Here is an 18,036-nt window from a genome sequence, read left to right on the forward strand (position 1 = left end):
TTCAGGTAATTAAACCATGGGATGTAGTTAGGAATGTTCTAAACAGCACACTAGGAAAAGAATTTTAATATTTCCTGTGTAAGTAGGAAACAGGGAGCAGATGAGTATTTCATGTCACGGGTCATGGTCATGAGTGTTCCTCCTGGGACGAGGGGAGCTATTTAATGACTTTTCAAGCTAAAAAGGCTCTTAGATATCCTTTAATATAGTACCACTGTTTTGCAAAGAAAGACACTGAGGCCCATTTCCAGTGCTGGCAGAGTGAAAAGAAAAGTCAACTAGGAAAAACAAACTTGAATTCAAACCCAGAATTTACTTCTCACTAGTCTCGTGAACTTGAGAAGCCCCAGGCTTGCTATACCTCAGCATCCTTATGTGAGAACTGGAGATACTAACTTCAGAATCCCTTTTCCTTTGAGGCTTGCTGTAAGGGTAAGTTTCAAGGAGTCAGTGTGTCATTTACTCATTTATTTAATAGTGATCAAAGAACTGCAGTGACACAGGCAAGATGCTAGTGCTGAGAATCTAGCAATGAACATGTCACGGTCCCATCCTTAGGACCTCACGTGCTGGTCAGGAAGATGAGGCACATAAACATATCGTATAATGTGGCTCAGGTTTTGGACACCATTAAACACTGGAAAGACTCAACAATAAGCAAAAGGAAGCAACCATCATTATAATTAAAATTAGTGTGGACAGTTTCTAGGCCTCATAAATGTATTCTAAAGGCATTAATGAATAAAATAATTATTCTTTGTTTCAAGGTCACGAGGTATGAAGTGATGGGACTTGAACAGGTTGGTTGTTCTCAACCTTGGCTGCATATCAGAATCTCCTTGGAGGTTCAAAACAAACAAACAAGCAAAACCGATAACTGATGTCTGGGCCCCAGAATAGATACAAGAAATCAGATTTTCTGGTTGTGTGGCATTAGCACATTATAAAAGCTCCCAGGTGATTTCATTTTCAGCTAGGCTGAGAACCACTGGCCTGTATAATATCTAAGCTCTAACGTTTCGTGATCTGACTACTGATTTATTTGTCCCATGTCATTCTTTTCTAGGAAACTAGGTTTGGTCTTAGACCTTAGGGTTTCTCTAATGACCTCTGAAAAGTCATTAAGAAAAGGCTGTGCACACTTAAATTCCAGTGAAGAGGCATTAACAGAAGTATGATTAGAAGCAGGGAGTCTGGGGGTGTATAAGTACCACAAACTAATCAAATGACTAACAACAGGTGGACAAATAAGGAGGACATTACAAAGTTTGTCTTGTCAAAGGCACTTAATTATGCAAAAACCACTGAACTTGGCCCAAACTCATGTATGAAATCCACCTAGGTGCCACACATACAAAAGCCATATTCAGAATATACTCACAACTAAACTAGGTCAAGTATCTTTAGAATTTTGTTAGACATGAAATATTTTGTTTCAATTTTAAAGGACTAGAAAAACTATTAAGGTTTTCTACTTTCCTCAATATTTTTCTCTGCCTAAAATACATTTGCTTATTGGATTACCCTTGCAAGGTAGCAGCCATAAATCAATGGAGGAGAAGTTCCCTATAGAGTTCACAGTAAGGTAGATAGCCTTACAGAGGGGTATTTAGGATCTTCATCATATTGTAAAACTATTAACCAATAAATAATAATACCATTATTATTTATATTATAAATAAATTTATATAAATAAATATATTTATATAACTTTATATAAATAAATTTATATTATAATACCAATAAATAATACCATTACCCAATTTTTCACCTTAGCATTCCGCAGTGTTTTGTAGTTTGGGAATGATAAGTATTATCTGACGCACACCAACCCTGCTTCTCCCCTAGTTGTTCTCCATCTCAGCAAAGGCACCACTCACTATTGAATTGTTTAGGCAGGATTCATCCAGGCACCTTATGCTCTCTTGACCCATACCTGCCTATTATCAGGCTCAGGTCATTCTACCTCCACCTACTCTTTTCACACCCATGACCACTGCCATAATGTTTTGTGTTAACATCACCTGTACCTAGACTAGTGGTTCTCAAACTTTTGGCTCTCAGGACACTTTTACAGTCCTAAAAATTACTGAATACCCCAAAGAGCTTTTGTGTATGTGGTCTATATCTTTCAATATTTACCATGTTTAGAAATTACAACAAATTTTTTCAAATATTTATTAAAAATAACAATAAGCCCATCAAATGTTAATATAAATAGGTGGTTTAATGAAACCTAACTATATTTTCCAAAACAAACAAAATGAGTGAACAAATCGTTTATGTGTCTTTATGTCTTTAATGTCTTTAATGTCTGCCTTAATACAAATCAGCTGGGTTCTCAAATCTGTCTCTGCATTTAATCTCTTGTGAGATGTTGTGGCTTTAGTGTCTAAAGATAACCTGGCCTTACACGGATACATGGTTTAAAAGGGAGGAAAATTTTAATAGCCTTTTCAGATGATTGTGGATATATCTTCTAGTCTCTGGAAAATTCCATTGGACACTTGTGACAGAATGAGTGAAAAAAGATGAATAAGTAGTATTATTAGGAAATATCATTATGAAAATAGTTTTAATCTTGTGGACCCACTGAAAGGTCTCCAAGGAGCTTCCAGGGCCTGCGTACCACACTTTGAGAACTGCTGGCCCAGACTGCTGCCCTGGCCTCCTTATGATTCCTTAGCTTCCACTCTGGCTCCCCTACAATCCACTCTCCTCTCCAAAGCCAGAGTGTGCATTTAAATATGCAAGTCACATTATATCACCACCTACTTCTGACCCTCTTTGGACCCTAGATTAAAATATGCAATCTCTCTGAGGGTCTCCAAGGCCCTGCACACCTCAGCCCTGCCAAGCTTTCCAACGTCACCTGGACCCCTTGCTCCTGTCACTCCAGTTACACTTCAACTTCTTCAAAAGCACCGAACTCCCTCTCACCTCAGTCTCATGCAAGCTATTCTCCTCTGCCTTGAACATCCTTCTATCCTTTCCTGCCTGCCTCACCCTTCAGAACTCAGCCTACATGATTCTTCCTCAGAGAGATGTTTCCTGAACAAATGCTAGAGATAGTATTTTCATTTTACAGATCAGCAAACTGAGGCTCAAAGTATTAAGAAACTTGCCTAATGTTCTCACAAATAATATCTCCAGAATTTGGATTCAGATCCCACACCAACGTCCATGAACTTAATCACTCTGCTACACAGTCGCTTAAACAGTAACTGTAAAAAAATTTTTAAATTAAAAAAAAATTTTTTTTGTAAAGGCTAAATCCTACAGGGCTCTCCTGACCTTGTTATTAACCTCTTTGCTTTTGAAAACATCTGAAGCAGTTGTTTATGTTTATAGTCAAGAAAGTCTTCCCCTCTGGACCGCAGTCTCCCAGTGGGTCCTTAGGTGTCCCAGGTGGCACCCCTGACATCTCCGAGGCTCCCGCATGCAGAGAGGGACATCCCAGCCAGGAGCCTGGGAACAGCACGTGACGACACAGCCACAGGACTGCTTCTGCAGCACCGGCCTGCAGACCTCCAGCAGCCTTCCCACTTCACTCCTCCTCACTAGAGATCCTCCCTGGGGGCTCCAGATCATACCCAGAGCAGAGTAACATGACCCACCCCATTTCCCTGAACTCTTCATCGGATTCCCCCCAACTGGAGTGTCCCAGCTTCAAATCCCATTGAGTTCTTCAGATTCAGCCTCCTTAGCTCGAGGTGGTGGGAGATAAAGAAAGATGATCCGCAGGGTGCGGGCTGGGGTTTCTGAAACAGTTTAGCCACTTCCTGACTCCATAAACCTGAACAAGTCTGTCTGCTACTTTGAAGCTTAGTTCTCTTATTTCAAAGATGGGGCTAACTATGTCAGTGGATCGCTATGAAGAATAAAAGGGGCAGAAGTTGTGAAGAAACTCCGTAAATCCTGAAGTTATACAGTCAAGGAAGTTATCGTTAAAAGTTACTATCACATATGATTAATTTAGAGACATTTTGCATCTAAGGCCCCTCCCTCTCACAGATGCTTAGAAAGTGGCCTCAGAAACAGAGCCCTTTATTTTTTTTTAACTTTTTATCTTTTTAATTAATTTTTATTGGAGTATAGTTGCTGTACAATGTTGTGTTCATTTCTGCTGTACAGCAAAGTGAATCAGCTGTATGTATTCATATTAATATATCCCCTCTTTTTTGGATTTCCTTCCCATTTAGGTCACCACAGAGTACTGAGTAGAGTTCTCTGTGTTTTACAGTACGTTCTCATTAGTTATCTATTTTATATATATTAGTGTATACATGTCAATCCCAATCTCCCAATTCACCACACCACCACCCTGCCCCGGTATCCATACGTCATTCTCTAGGTCTGTGTCTCTATGTCTGTCAGAGCCCTTTAGATGTGCTGCATTTCTCTTTGGACAACAAGTAAAGCTCTGTAGCTTGATGGGTAGGCCGTCAGATAGAATCCAAAATGTAGTATATTAACTTGGTCTCCTATGTATAATGAGACTGTTTATGAGAGTTCTCATAAAATCTATAATAATTCTAGAAAGGAGTCATAGCGAATATACATTATGACAAAGTACTCAAGAAAGAGACAAGAAAAGACTAATTACTATTAACAAATTTTTCAAACCAAATCAACACTGTAATATCTATGTAAAACTATGCTCTCAACAAGACTAAAAGCAATAGTTTTTGACTAGTAAGCCCAGTACTTTCTTTAAAATAGAATTATATGAGACAAAGCTTTAGTTTCTAAAGATCTTCTAAAATATTCCTATTGTTTCCTCAAATACAGACTGTCTCATTTCCTGCAAATTGTTTTTCTAAGTCTGTTCAAGAATATCAACTTCATTAAAACTTTAAAGACTTAATCCTGAGTTACGGCTTGATGAGATCTCTGTGGGATGAAAGAAATCAAGAGATCACAGTACCTGCTATTTTAAAACGATCTTACAACGGAAACATCATTTGTAGATGAGAATGCACTGCTGTAGAGAAAACAGGATTAAAAAAACACATACAAAATATCAGTTTAAACCCTAGGGTGGGTTTCTAAAGAGAAAAGCCTGGGTTTTTTTTTAACAAGACATTAAGCCAAATATCATTTAATGAGGCTGATTTTGTAGTTCAGATATGAGTCATACTTTTAAAGGAGAAAATACAATAAGACTACTTGCTATAAATGTAAAGTATCACCTGTCATGTGAATGTATTCTTGATCTATATATTGACCAGAATTATTTCAATTTATAAAAATCTAATTTATATTCCATAAATTACATGGTCAAGCATTTCTCCTTTTTTTGTCAGTTTTCTTCTTGAAGTTTCTATTTTCTGTGATGCTTCCTTCATCAACATCAAAGGATATATTTGATAGTAAAATTTGGAATGAGTATGCTATTAGATACTATACATCTACCAAAACAAGTCAGAAAAATACTAAAATATTTTGAGTAACCTCAGTTTTTATAACAGAAACAAGGACTCAGAAACAAGCAGAAACAGGGACTCAGAAAAATGACAAATGAAAATCAACAAAATTTAGTAAAATTATAATCACTTCTTTGATTTATTTTATCCAGTCGGTATAAATATACCACATCATTCTTTAAGAGGGAGGTAATATAAAACCAAAAACTTAAGTTATGAAAAACATCTAATGTTTTTTAGGTGAGGAATTTTCCTGATTACTTCTGATTTTTTAATGCTCTGGTTTGAGGGAAGGAATTAAATTATATAGAAAAATAATAAAATCACAAAATCACTTAAAATACACAGATTTAGGCTTATCTAACTACTCTGTACTTTCCAGAGAGGCTCTCATTTGAAAACTCAAAGAGTGATACGAATGACCTCCAAGGTTCCTGGCTGCTCCAACATTCAAAGATTCTATAAACACCTTTCCCTTCCTGATGGTGAATGCTATCCATTTCCTGCAGCAACTCCTGAGTCAAAACATAAATAATTCTGGGGTCAGTCATTTGTACAGATGTTTCTATTCAAAAGTAAACCAAATATTGGAAATAAATAAGCCATGTAATTCACGTGGATGTGCTAATAGCTTAGATATGGCAAATTAAGTGGTATCAACATTTAAGCAAGTATTCCAGCAGGTCTGGCTCATACAGGTATTTCACATATAAATAATTACTCAAGAAATAATGACCATAGGAATGCTCCTTTCTTTATTAGAAAGTCCACAAACAGAACTGTTCTAAAGGCTTTTTTATGGTTCAGTGCCCTCGGCCAACGTGCCAGTTCAAGGTCTCCAACATTTCATTTCCAAAGAGCTACAGCCCGCACAGTGGCTAAGGGGCTAACTATTCCTGCACTGTCTGTACGTCTTCACTGTTGGATTTACTTTTATAATGCAGGCTGCTATAGGATGGTCACTTTATTTTTTTTTAATTTATTTTATTCAAGTAGAGTTGATTTACAATGTTGTGTTAATTTCTGCTGTACAGCAAGGTGATTGTTATACACATATTATACATATTTTTCATATTCTTTTCCATTATTCAGTATCACAGGATATTGAAAATAGTCCCCTGTGCTATACAGTAGGACCTTGTTGTTTATCCATCCTATGTATAATAGTTTGCATAGGATGGTCATTTTAGAATCCCAATTGGCTATGTCTCCTTCTACCCGTTACCTCCTCTATGAGAACATATTCCTGTTCTAATTACAAAATAATAATGATAACAAACCTTAATGGTAAAAATAAATAATGCACAAAATTATTTCCATTCTTTGACAGAGGACACCCAGTTCATCATACCACTTTTTTCTGTGTTGTGTTGTGAAGTGCACAGGCAAGAAGAATCAACTGGATCAAGTTCTAGCCCCAATCTTTCCACAATCTAGCTGTGCAATCTTGTATAAACCACCAACTTGCTATGGCTCAAGGATTTCTTATCTTAGGAAGGATTCTGCTACACAATCCCAGTGTAAGCCATCACTGTGCTCCAGAGAGGGCATTCGCAAAGCATCTGAGGTGCCCTGTGGTCCTGGAACTGCACAACGGGAGGTCTTGCCCTGCCAATTCTCACATTTTCATAATGCAATATCATGATTTTGAAATCTGAGACCTTTACTGTGTAATTTCAGTATTCCCTCTGTGTTTATGAGGTTTCAACATGATATGTTTCAGAACTTGGTGAGTTAAGACAAGGATTAAGAGACAATGTGTCAGCCCTGAAATCAGAAATACAACCATGGCCTTTCCCATCCAATATCTGACTTAGCTTCACTGTTTCAGGCTCTCTCCCCTGGCAAGTCTGGTCCATGGAACTTGTGTCTCGACAGAAATTCAGAGTGGAAATTCTTTATCAGGACAAGTTATTCCACTTTACCATTTGTGACTCAGTTTGTAGTTCACAGAATATAGCTTAGAAGGGCTAGTGAGTTCAAGGATAACTCAAATATTAAGTGAACATAACATCAAAGTGCTTGTAAAACAGATTTGCTCAGATAGTTTTTGGTGTTTAGCAACTTTCTCCCAATCCAGCTAAAGAATCCTCTCTGGAATTGAGATGTGGAAGGTGCTATATCTTTCTATATAGACTCATCCCATACTACATGAATCATAGTCACTGACAGCAAATCAACAGGTTAATTGTTTGGCTTTGTTAGTAACAATAACAGGACACTATCGTCTTCCCCAAAAGCTTTGCTGCACCCTATGCTCCCATTCTTCTCAGCTAAGCTTCATAACAAACTGAAGTCTACGGTGGACAGAAACGTGTGCTGCCTTTGCACTGGGTATGTCTTAACAGGTCCTGTCACCTCTCTGCCAGATTATTACTGTGACACTTAAGCTAAAGGAATTCACCAGTCATGATCTCTTTGCCGAAATGTACACTAAGTAGATGAAAAAGAGGGAAAGATTAAATGAACTTTGAAAAGAACAATAAACTCAGCAATTCCCTCAAATTCTCTATTTTCTAATGAGATGCTAAGGAAAAGGTCACAGGAAGCAATTTCCTTATGCAAAAGTAAGCCATGCAAATCACTCATCTCCAAATCAACTTCAACAAAGATCAGTCAAGTTTATCTTATCCATTCACAAAAACAATCTACCTATCATCTTGATGACCTTGTTTGTAACTGAGGAGGCTGAGTAGAATCTATTCACAAACGTTATTATCCCAACTAGAGTGCAAGAACATACTTCAGAGACTGAGATATAAGTCACATGGAATTCAGAGCCTTGAAGTCCCTTGCAGACCACATAAGCCCTGAGAGAAAATGGCCCCCAAATGATCCTTGCACAACAATACAAGAGATTTGACTTCCCCCTAATATGAATTATTTACTGTGCAGAGATAACTCTAGTATTTTGCATGCATCTTCCCTTTATAAAATGAACAGGCCATATTAATTGAATATAAAATAATCAGCTTTACTAGCTCCTGCCTTCAGATCATAATTATTTTTGTTTACTCCTGAAATTTACTATTTCATCAACATCACGGAATAAGAAAATGAGCCCACTAGGGAGTGAATAACGTCATGAAAACTCAATGGAAAAATGAGATGAGATGGTTTTTTCATTAAGGCTTAATCCCAAATTTCTAAACTAATTCTGAGCCCCACTTGTCCAGACTTTCCAAGTGTTTTCTTCACCCAATGACCCTAACCCATATGCTTCATTCCTGGAACCCAGGAGAACATCACAGTCAGAGCTGCAAAGATGCTAACCTAAACTAGTCAACTGATCACGGAGCAAGCTTTCTCTCGAGACAGTATTTCCTTTCAGTTGTCCACAGTCAGGGTAGATCATCTGCAGATTGCAAATGACCCTGTGGGCCACACCCAGAGGATCAATAAAGTCTGATGGAAGCACAGACCTTGGAAATTCTGCTTTCATTCTCTCCAGGTAGCCTGGCTTAAAATGGGAATAATCACTCTGAAATTTTAAGGTATCCAATGTCCCTGTGTAAACAGAGACACATCAAAGACCAACCATTTGAATTTAGGGCCAAAGAAGAGAATCAGCTTCAGAAAGGCCAGGCCTAGAAGATCTCTGATAAGTCTAAAGTTTTCTTTGCACTCCCTGAGACCAAATTGCAGATACTACGTTGTTCCCGTAATGTCCCAAGAGTAAGTGTGAGTGTGCAAAGGATGGAAGGAATAGGACAGAAAAGTTAATGAGCAGAGCCATTGGAAACAATGAGAGCAATGGGAGGAAGAGAATACGAAAAGGAGGTCTGTGGAAAAGGAAGTGAAAGGGCATGGGTAAAAATGGGGAGGTGAGAAATTGATCAGAATGTGAGAGAGACTGGACTTGATGTGTTGCTAGAGAAAGATTTAGAAAAAGAGTAAGTTTAAGTTGATCTGGTGTCTACTAAGTGTCTATTATGTGTTAAGAATTGTGCCAAGTGTTATGAGAGATATAGGGAGGAAGGTTTATTTATATTTAGGTCCTCAGTAGGCAGATTAAACACTGGCTAGCTGGATGGATGGATGGACGGATAAAAGGATGGATGAGAAAGAGAGAGTGAGGGACAATGAGGTGGTCACTGCCCTCAAGGACTCTACAAGCTCTATGGGACCAGGAGCATCGATATATGTAACTCTCATCCTAGTCAAACCGTGGTTTCATTAAAGTATAAAGTGTTTTCCTGAATATGGGACAAGACGCTATTAACTGAGAGCGACTGAAAGATGTCTGAACATTTTTGGAGAACGGGGGCCAGAATGGAAGAGGGGGATCCTGGTTCTCTATCGTGGATGCCCCCTGTGCTTTTCAGAAGGGGAGGGGGGTGTCAGCCTCTAGAGAGCCCACCGTCTGTACCTCTACTGACCTGGTCTCCGCCTCACTGGCCTCTTGCGGCCGCTGCAGAAGCGCACTTTGCTGAATACCCCGAGGACGTGCCTCTCGCACAGGGAGCGCCCGTCTTTGCTGGGGCTGGAACGGCGCTTGGAGGCCGACACCCGGTCGCTGTTGGACTCCCTCGCCTGTCGCTTCTGCCGGATCAAGGAGCTGGCTATCGCTGCAGCCATAGCTGCTCAGCGCGGGCCCCAGGCCCCGGGTTCCACTGCGCCCTCGGGATCACGCTCCGCCGGGGCGAGGGCAGGACCTCGGCGGCCTGGAGGGACAGGGCAGGCGCGTGGAGGCAGTGCTAATATTTGAGAAGGCCGCAGTACCGAAAACCCGGCGCCCACAACGTTAGTCAGAGTCTGGGCAGTGGCGACAAAATGTGTGAAAATCCAGATGTAAACTTCCCCAACCGCTGGCGGTGGGGGCGGGGCGGTCCCAGGCCTTCCTGTTAACTAGACTCTTGCACCCCAAACTTGCACCCCAAGGCGATCCGCGTCCAAGGGGCAGTGGGGAGTTTGGTCACACTGCGTTCGGAGTACCAAGTGGAAAGGGAAGAAGGATGTCCAAAACAACAAGCCGTGCCCCTGTTGGAGAGGCGCAAGCGTTGTAAGGTGTCCAAAGTATATCTACACATATATACATATAAAACCCGTTTACAAAGCAGTCTGGACCGAGGCGGGTAGCGTGCCCCCGGTAGAAAATACTAAAAAGTGAATAAAACGTTCCTTTAGAAAACAAGCCACCAACCGCAAGAGAGGAGAGGAAGGCAGCAATTTAACTCCCTGCGGCCCGCAGTTCTGGAGATTAGGAGGTCCGTCCCGGCTGGGTGAGGTCTACGGAATGCATCGCACCGGCTGCGGTTCTCCAGGGGCCCGCCGCCCGAGTTCTGGAATTCCGAGAGGCGTGAAGTGGGAGCGGTTAGCTGGAGTCGGGGTAGGGGCGCCAGGCGGGGGCAGCTGTTTCCAGCTGCGGCGAGCGCGACTCCCCGCCAGCAGCGCTGCAAGGAGAGCGGGAGGCGCGGGAGGCGAGGGAGGGGGGAGGGAAGGAGGGACGGGGAAAGAGGAAGGAAGGGAGGGAGGGAGATCCTCGAGGGCCAGGCACCCCTCCGGGAGAAACCCGCGAGAGGCGAGCGCCGCGGGTACGCGGGGTCCCGAGAGCAGGTGCTCTTTCTCTTTCCTCTTTCTTTCTGGCACAAGACGGGCACAGTTGGTGATTATTTAGGGAATCCTAAATCTGGAATGACTCAGTAGTTTAAATAAGCCCCCTCAAAAGGCAGCGATGCCGAAGGTCTCCTCTCCAGCTCGGCGCCCACACGCCTTTAACTGGAGCTCCCCGCCATGGTCCGCCCGGGGCCGCCGCACCGAGCAGCTCTCCGCACAGGCTCAGAGGGAGCGAAGGAAGGAGGGGGCGCCCTAGCGAGCTCGGGATCAGGTCATCGCCGCGCTGCCCGGGGCCCCCAGGCTCGCGCGGCCCGGCAGTCGGCGGCTCACAGGCATCAGATCAGATGGGGATTACCCGCCGGACGCTAGGCCGATCACTCAGTCCCGCGCGGCCCATCCCGGCCGAAGAAGGAAGGGACCCGCGCGCTGCGAACACCCGCGCGGCGGCTCGGGTGGGGCGGGGGCTGGCTGCGGGCGACGTCGGCTCCAGGCGGCTGCGGCTCCGCTTCGGAGCTACCCACCATGGTCTGGCGCCCGGGGCGCAAGAGGGGCCCCCTAGGCGGCCGGGTCTGGGGGGCGGGAGGCGGCTGCGTGTACCACTGGGGCCCTCGGGGCCCGACGCAGACTCTGGTCCGGGGCCAGGAAGCAGGTGCGGGCTGCCGCCAACTCGGCCAACTTGCAGCGCGGGTGGCAGCTCGGAGCCGCGGGCTAGCGGGGTGCCCCCCGCCGCCTCCTCCCCAGGCCCCGGAGGGGGCGCTCAGGGCTGAGTCCCATTTGGGGGCTGAGGCTCCAGGCGTGCCGAGCCGCACCGGCTCCTGGACGCCACCGCCGCCGCCTAGCCGGCTCGCTGGGTTGGAGCGCTTAGCTCCACAGGAAACTCCAGGCGGGGACGACCGCCACCGAGACGGAGGGTGGGACGAAGAGCAGGCGGCCGCCGGTGTACCTTTGGCGCTGCTCGCCCACTCGCTGAGAGCTTGGGAGCGCCCAGGTAGGGCCAGCCTGGGGGCCAGGCTCCCGGAGCGCAAGGAATCGCAGAGAGCTCGCGTCTTCCTCCCCTCCCTCGCGCCCTCTGTTCCCAGACTCTTCCCCCTCCCTCCCGTCACCCCTCTCCCCCTTCTCCGCCTTCTGTCTTTCCCCTTTTCTCCTCTCTACGCAATCCTACGTGATTGAGGTTTGTATGAGAAATTCTCAGAGGCAGAACGAAGGAACTGCAGCTGCGGTCGGCTCTGTCCCATCCCTCCCTCAAGAGAAAACACTACCGGCCCGTTAAAGGATCCCGGGTACACAGAAAGGGGCTAGAGGTGAGGCGCCCACAAAGCAATCTGCCGTCTCTCCAATAAGCTGAAGCACAAAGAATTCCCTTTTTAGAAAGGAAGGCAGCAGACACTGGAGAAGTAACAATGGCCTGTTGGGTCCACCTTCAGCACATTTTGGAACAGGAAAAAGTGTCTCCATATTTGAGGAACCCAGATCTCTGGTTTCTATCAGGAAACGTGCAAAACAGGCTCAATCCTTAAAATAAGGAACCAGGTGAGCACCCTGCAAAGAGGGGAGGATGGAGGTGGAGTGAGAGGGTGACTGTGGGCAAGGGCAGTCAACAACCAGCTGTGGAGGGCAATCGGGTCTCCAGGAGTGCTTGTGATGACAGCTGGATGCAACAGAAAACTCAGCGGAGAAGATAATGTCACCCAAGTTAAAATGCAGCATGAAAAAATTTGGAAACATAAAGGACTAGTCATGCTAAGGCCTGGAAGTGGCTATTAGTCATACTTAGTATCTCTCTTCAATCAGTCTTCAAATATCCCTAGTCCCTCCCCTTAACAGACATTCCACTAAGCATCAAGGGTAGTGCCAAAAGAGTTAATGGATGATTTCCAAGCAGAAACATGTATGTTGGAAATACCCTAAGAGTGGGCAAGGAACGTGAAGGCCCTGGCAGCTACTGAGAATGGATGTGGGCTGTGGAGAGGGCCCAGGAATTCTCCAGATGTGGGCACAAACCTGGGGGCCTAGTAGAAGGAGAAGAATTGAGGCCTGTGAGGCTGTTTAGAGCAAGCACTGTGTTAAACAGCCCCACCATGTCTGGGGGCCTGGACCTTTCATGCTGCAGCTGGACATAACACAGGCAGACAGGTTTACGAGGCAGACAGCTGGGAGGATTAAATAGGCCAGGCGCCCTGAGAGGGGGGAATCCCAGCTGTCAATGGGGAGCACCACATCCCCTGCAGCTGTTCAGTGTGCCTGAATAAGGGCCGTGAACTTGGGATTCTAACAGTACATAACAGGGGGAAAAGATATACACACACACACACACACACACACACACACAAACATGCACGCGACCACACACAGACCTCTTCTCCAAAAGTGAATCCAGCCAAATACATTTTCAAAAGCGCATCTGGATGTGGTAAGGGACATTACTGAAAATCAATTGTTATCACTGTCAATGATATGGGAAATGTTATGGGAACATCTGGGAAATGTTCACATTTCACAGATAAAATTACGTGTTTTCCTTCCTTGGCTACCACAAGGCTTGTCTTATTCTTGAGGAAGGCAGGTACAAATAGTACTGGCTGGCTTTGGGGGCTCCTTGCCTCTTGCAGTTCAACACCCAAAAAGGAAAAGGTCAGCTAAGGTGAGGAATCCAGAGAAACGGGCGAGAGAGGGGTGTATAGCGAGGCCTTGAGAAAATCACTGCTAAACTGTGAGTCTTTTTCTTATCCTCAAGATGGGAATAATCATTCCCATCTACCTCACAGAACTGAATATGTATGCGCAAGCATTCTGAAAAGTGGAAAATGCCGAATGAGTAAAAGAGATGATGACAGTGTTTATTTTTTTAAGAAAATGCATGATATTCTTCTGAGATGCTTTTTTTAAATGTAGATCCCTGATGGTTTCTCAGAACGTGAAACAGAAATCTCTATGAGTAGAGCTCAGGAATTTTGAGTTTTTGACAAGTTCTTCAGGTGTCAAAGTTTGAGAGATATATAGATATAGATACATTTTAGATAACACATTATCCTAGAAGGGAGAAATAAACTCAGACTCTCAAAAATTTAACACACTTTTCTAGAACTACAGTCTGTGCCTGCCCCCCACCAAAAAAAAAAGGGCCTGGAAAAAGAATGTGTGTTCTCTAGTCTTTGAGTGTGTTAATTTTTTTTTTTCCTGTAGGTTTATGAGACATGAAAGATGTTTTGATGCAGAAGGTAACCAGTGCAGCAGCACAGGAAAGAAGAAGGTGATGGAGGCAGAGATGAAAAAGCAGATAACAGTTGCTGTTTGAAATTTTCTTTGTCTTGACATGACAGTATCGTTAGGCATTTAAGGAACAAAATGAAAACAATAAATGCTAGCTTTCTGAAAGTGACATTCCATGTCTTTAGATCGCTACTAAGCGAATGTGGTGTTTTCGATTCAATTAGACAACAAAAACTTTAATTCTTCCCTTGCACTCCTGTGGCTATTGTCAGGGCACTTTTTAGCTGTTGAGCCCTTTAACTCATCATCAGCATCATTTACTTCATTTCTCCAGTGAGAAGAAGAGGTAAATACAGGGAAATCTGAGAAGTTAGGTCCTATTTACATGGCTGTTGAGATCAGAAGCAATACCCTAGTTAATTTTTTTATATTCAGAAATTCAGGGACTTCCCTGGCAGTCTAGTGGTTAAGACTTCGCCTTCCAATGCAGGGGGTGAGGGTTTGATCCCTGGTCAGGGAGCTAAGATCTCACATGTCTCACAGCCAAAAAAACCAAAACATAAAACAGAGGCAATATTGTAATAAATTCAATAAAGACTTTAAGAAATGGCCCATATCGAAAAAAGAAAAAAAAAATTCATTAGTTTCCTACCTGGGCCACTAATTCTCGTAAGTTTTCCTTCATGGTTACTAGGACATTTCCAAGTCTTTTGCATTTGGGGTTCAGGAATGAGATTACATCAACCTACTGATTATTTAATTAAAATAATCAGGTCATTTTGAAGGGCAATATCTCAGGGATAACAATACCTTGACTTTTTTGCTCTTTTTTTGAACAACTTGAGAATTTCCATTTACAATTCTGAAGACAGCGTAGGTGGAAGCAGTGGAATTACTTGAAGAAAGTTGCCAGATACACATTGAAACGATAATTATATTTATATTTCTGACCTCCCTTCAAACAAATAAAACATGGACAGTCTTAATCATCTCTGTATTTTAAGTCATTTCTGTGTTCTAAAGGGAAAAAATACAGAATGTTGAATAGTTTTTCCCTTATTTATAAGCCAAGTCTTTCAACTCCTAAACCAAACTATTAGGACCACTGCAGTCATTCACTTGAAACCTTGAATCGGGCACAGGTTGCATCCAGGCCCTGTTTCAGTTACCAAGGGGAACTCTTTACACCTCCACATTCTCCCTGCCCTCAACAAGCTTATAGTTCATCCCATCATGATCTTATTTGGCTCTTGTCTTAATCACCCACTCACCGTATGCTACCAGACAAGTTATTCAATCTCCAAACCACATCTGTAAAATACATCAATGATAATGACACGAGCAGTACCTATCTAACTGGGCTACTGCAAGGCTCAAAGAAGATGTGACCATAATGTAAAGTATTAGAATAAGCATGCTGTCATTAAAATATCCATTTAAATCAAGTCCCTCCTATAAAATCCAGACTTCCCAAAACAGGAAAACATAGCTTGTGATTCATACACACCATCATTCACTCCTGGACATAATGTATTTAACAAAGGCAGGAAATCTACTTGAAATGAATCATTAACCTTGACACTGTAATGGCAAACAAAATTTTCATTAGCGGAATATTGTCAATGTCCTTGTCTGTTGGGAACACAAAGGAGCCAAAATGAAAAAGTGTCTCCATATTTGAGGAACCCAGATCTCTGGTTTCTATCAGGAAACGTGTAAAACAGGCTCAATCCTTAAAATGAGGAACCAGGTGAGCACCCTGCACAGAGGGGAGGATGGAGGTGGAGTAAGAAGGTGACTGGGCAAGGGCAGTCAACAACCAGCTGTGGAGGGCAATCAGTCTCCCCTCAAATATCATCCTGCTCTGAGATCAGGCTCCTGACTCAAACCTTGGTGAATATGAGCTCACCAGCCTCTGACACCGCAAGTTTGACGGGCAGAAGAAGACCTTTTCTCCATGAATATTATCCCACACAACGGCTTTACTTCCATTTCTTTTTCTCTTTCAGATTGTCAGTTAAAATAGGTTGACAACAGCAACATAAACAACTACTTTCTAATAATTTGTGAATTCCTTTATGGTGCTTTATTCAACAGTTCAAAATTGAATTACTACATGTTATATGTTTGTCTGGTTTTGATCATCTCTCAAAATAAGAAAGACAGTATATTTAATTCTTCTTTATGACACAGATTAGGGGTAGTATCCTTATTGCCCAAGTAGAGAAATTATCAATGTTTTGGAGAATGTCTGTTTTAATAAGAAACATAAGCTATAAATAATGTGAGCCAGGGTTAAGCTCCCTGCAGGGTTCTAACTGCATTGCAATTATTGACACACTGAATCCTTATAGCTACCCTATGAGGTATGGTCTGTCATTATCCTCATTTTATTTTATTTATTTATTTTTATTTTTTATTTTTTTGAGATATGTGGGCCTCTCACTGTTGTGGCCTCTCCTGTTGCGGAGCACAGGCTCCGGACGCGCAGGCTCAGCGGCCATGGCTCACGGGCCCAGCCGCTCCGCGGCATGTGGGATCTTCCCAGACCCGGGCACAAACCCGTGTCCCCTGCATCGGAGGCGGACTCTCAACCACTGCGCCACCAGGGAAGCCCTATGCTCATTTTATAAATGAAGAAACTGGGGCACAGAGAGGTTACGTTGCTTAGTCAGTCACCCAGTTAAGAATTGGTAGAGTTCAAGTGTAACTAATTTATTTCCAGAGCTCCTCTTTTATCCTCTATGTTACACTATATGCCAATAAAAACATGATATCATGAATAATTATATTCATGTAATACAATTTAAAATAAGAATGTAATTATCATTTGCATTGATATAGTCTTTTACTGTTTAGAAATCATTTTCACATGTATTATCTCACTGAGTTTCTCAACAACCGTGTGAGGAAAACTAAGGAGATAATAATAACTCAATTTTACAGATAAATTGAGACACCAGTAAGTGATGTAATCTCCCAGGGTCACACAAGAGATGAGTGAAGATACAGGAGTTTAATCCAGGTCTTCTGACCTGTGTCTCTCATGTCCCAATTAAGGTCACATAAAGAAAAAATGGGAATGTTATGTGTCCTTTCATCCACTGACCTCTAGTGCTCCCCTAGGAGGGTTTCACATCTTATAAATGACCTTGCAGGGATCATTCAATGTTGGAAAGAACCAGGGGACTCAAGTGTCCCAAATCTCCCTCTGCAGCTGGGCCAAAGAACCAGGGGGCTCAAGTGTCCCAAATCTCCTCCCTCTGCAGCTGGGCCAGGGAACTAAGATGGTGGTTTTCTCACCCTTGGCATAAGAGGGTATTCTTTGGTTCTGAGATTGCGGCCTCCAAATACTCTGCTCCTTAGTTCAGTAATTTAAGTTGAGCTTCATGAGAAAATTACAGGGAAACTAAATCAAAACAGAAATTAGAGAAATCTGTAAGAAGATAAAGTTACACTTTTTCCATTCCTATTCCTAAAAAAATGTACATTGGTTTGGCTTAAAACACATGTTCGGCACTTGGTTATTTTCCTTCCTAGCTGGATTGAGGATATTAAAAAACTGCCCCAAGTGATTCTCCATCATTTTAGCCCTTTTCTAATTTCCAGTGTCACCGATTCAGTGATACCCCTTCCTTCTAGATGAGTAATGTAGCTTGAAGATCCTCATAAGAATGTAAAACCCATAAGCAGAGGAAGATTGTCTATTTTATTTACTTTCCTATCTCCAGTGCCTAAAATATCACTTAGTATATAGCAGATGCTCAATAAATACTTAAATGAATTAATTAATGAATTCATCCATCCATCTATCTTTTTAAGTTTAAAATGAAACATTTATTCT

The 18,036-nt window shown here is 42.7% G+C and overlaps 1 protein-coding gene across 4 annotated transcripts in view; it reads right to left on the bottom strand.

The window, feature by feature from the left end:
• FGF12 (fibroblast growth factor 12) overlaps positions 1 to 18,036 on the bottom strand; it is a 578,531-nt gene that overhangs the window by 239,639 nt on the left and 320,856 nt on the right. Inside the window, exon 1 of one of the 4 annotated variants that reach the window (XM_004278758.3) lies at positions 9,806 to 10,914. The exons of the other annotated variants lie outside the window; for them this stretch is intronic. Coding sequence (XP_004278806.1) covers positions 9,806 to 10,004 — 199 coding nt within the window. The 5' untranslated portion in view covers positions 10,005 to 10,914. Of the gene's footprint in view, positions 1 to 9,805; positions 10,915 to 18,036 lie in introns of those variants that run through there. 4 annotated transcript variants of the gene reach the window in all.

This window comes from Orcinus orca, chromosome 5 (assembly GCF_937001465.1).
Source record: "Orcinus orca chromosome 5, mOrcOrc1.1, whole genome shotgun sequence".
In the NCBI taxonomy this organism is placed as follows: Eukaryota; Metazoa; Chordata; class Mammalia; order Artiodactyla; family Delphinidae; genus Orcinus; species Orcinus orca.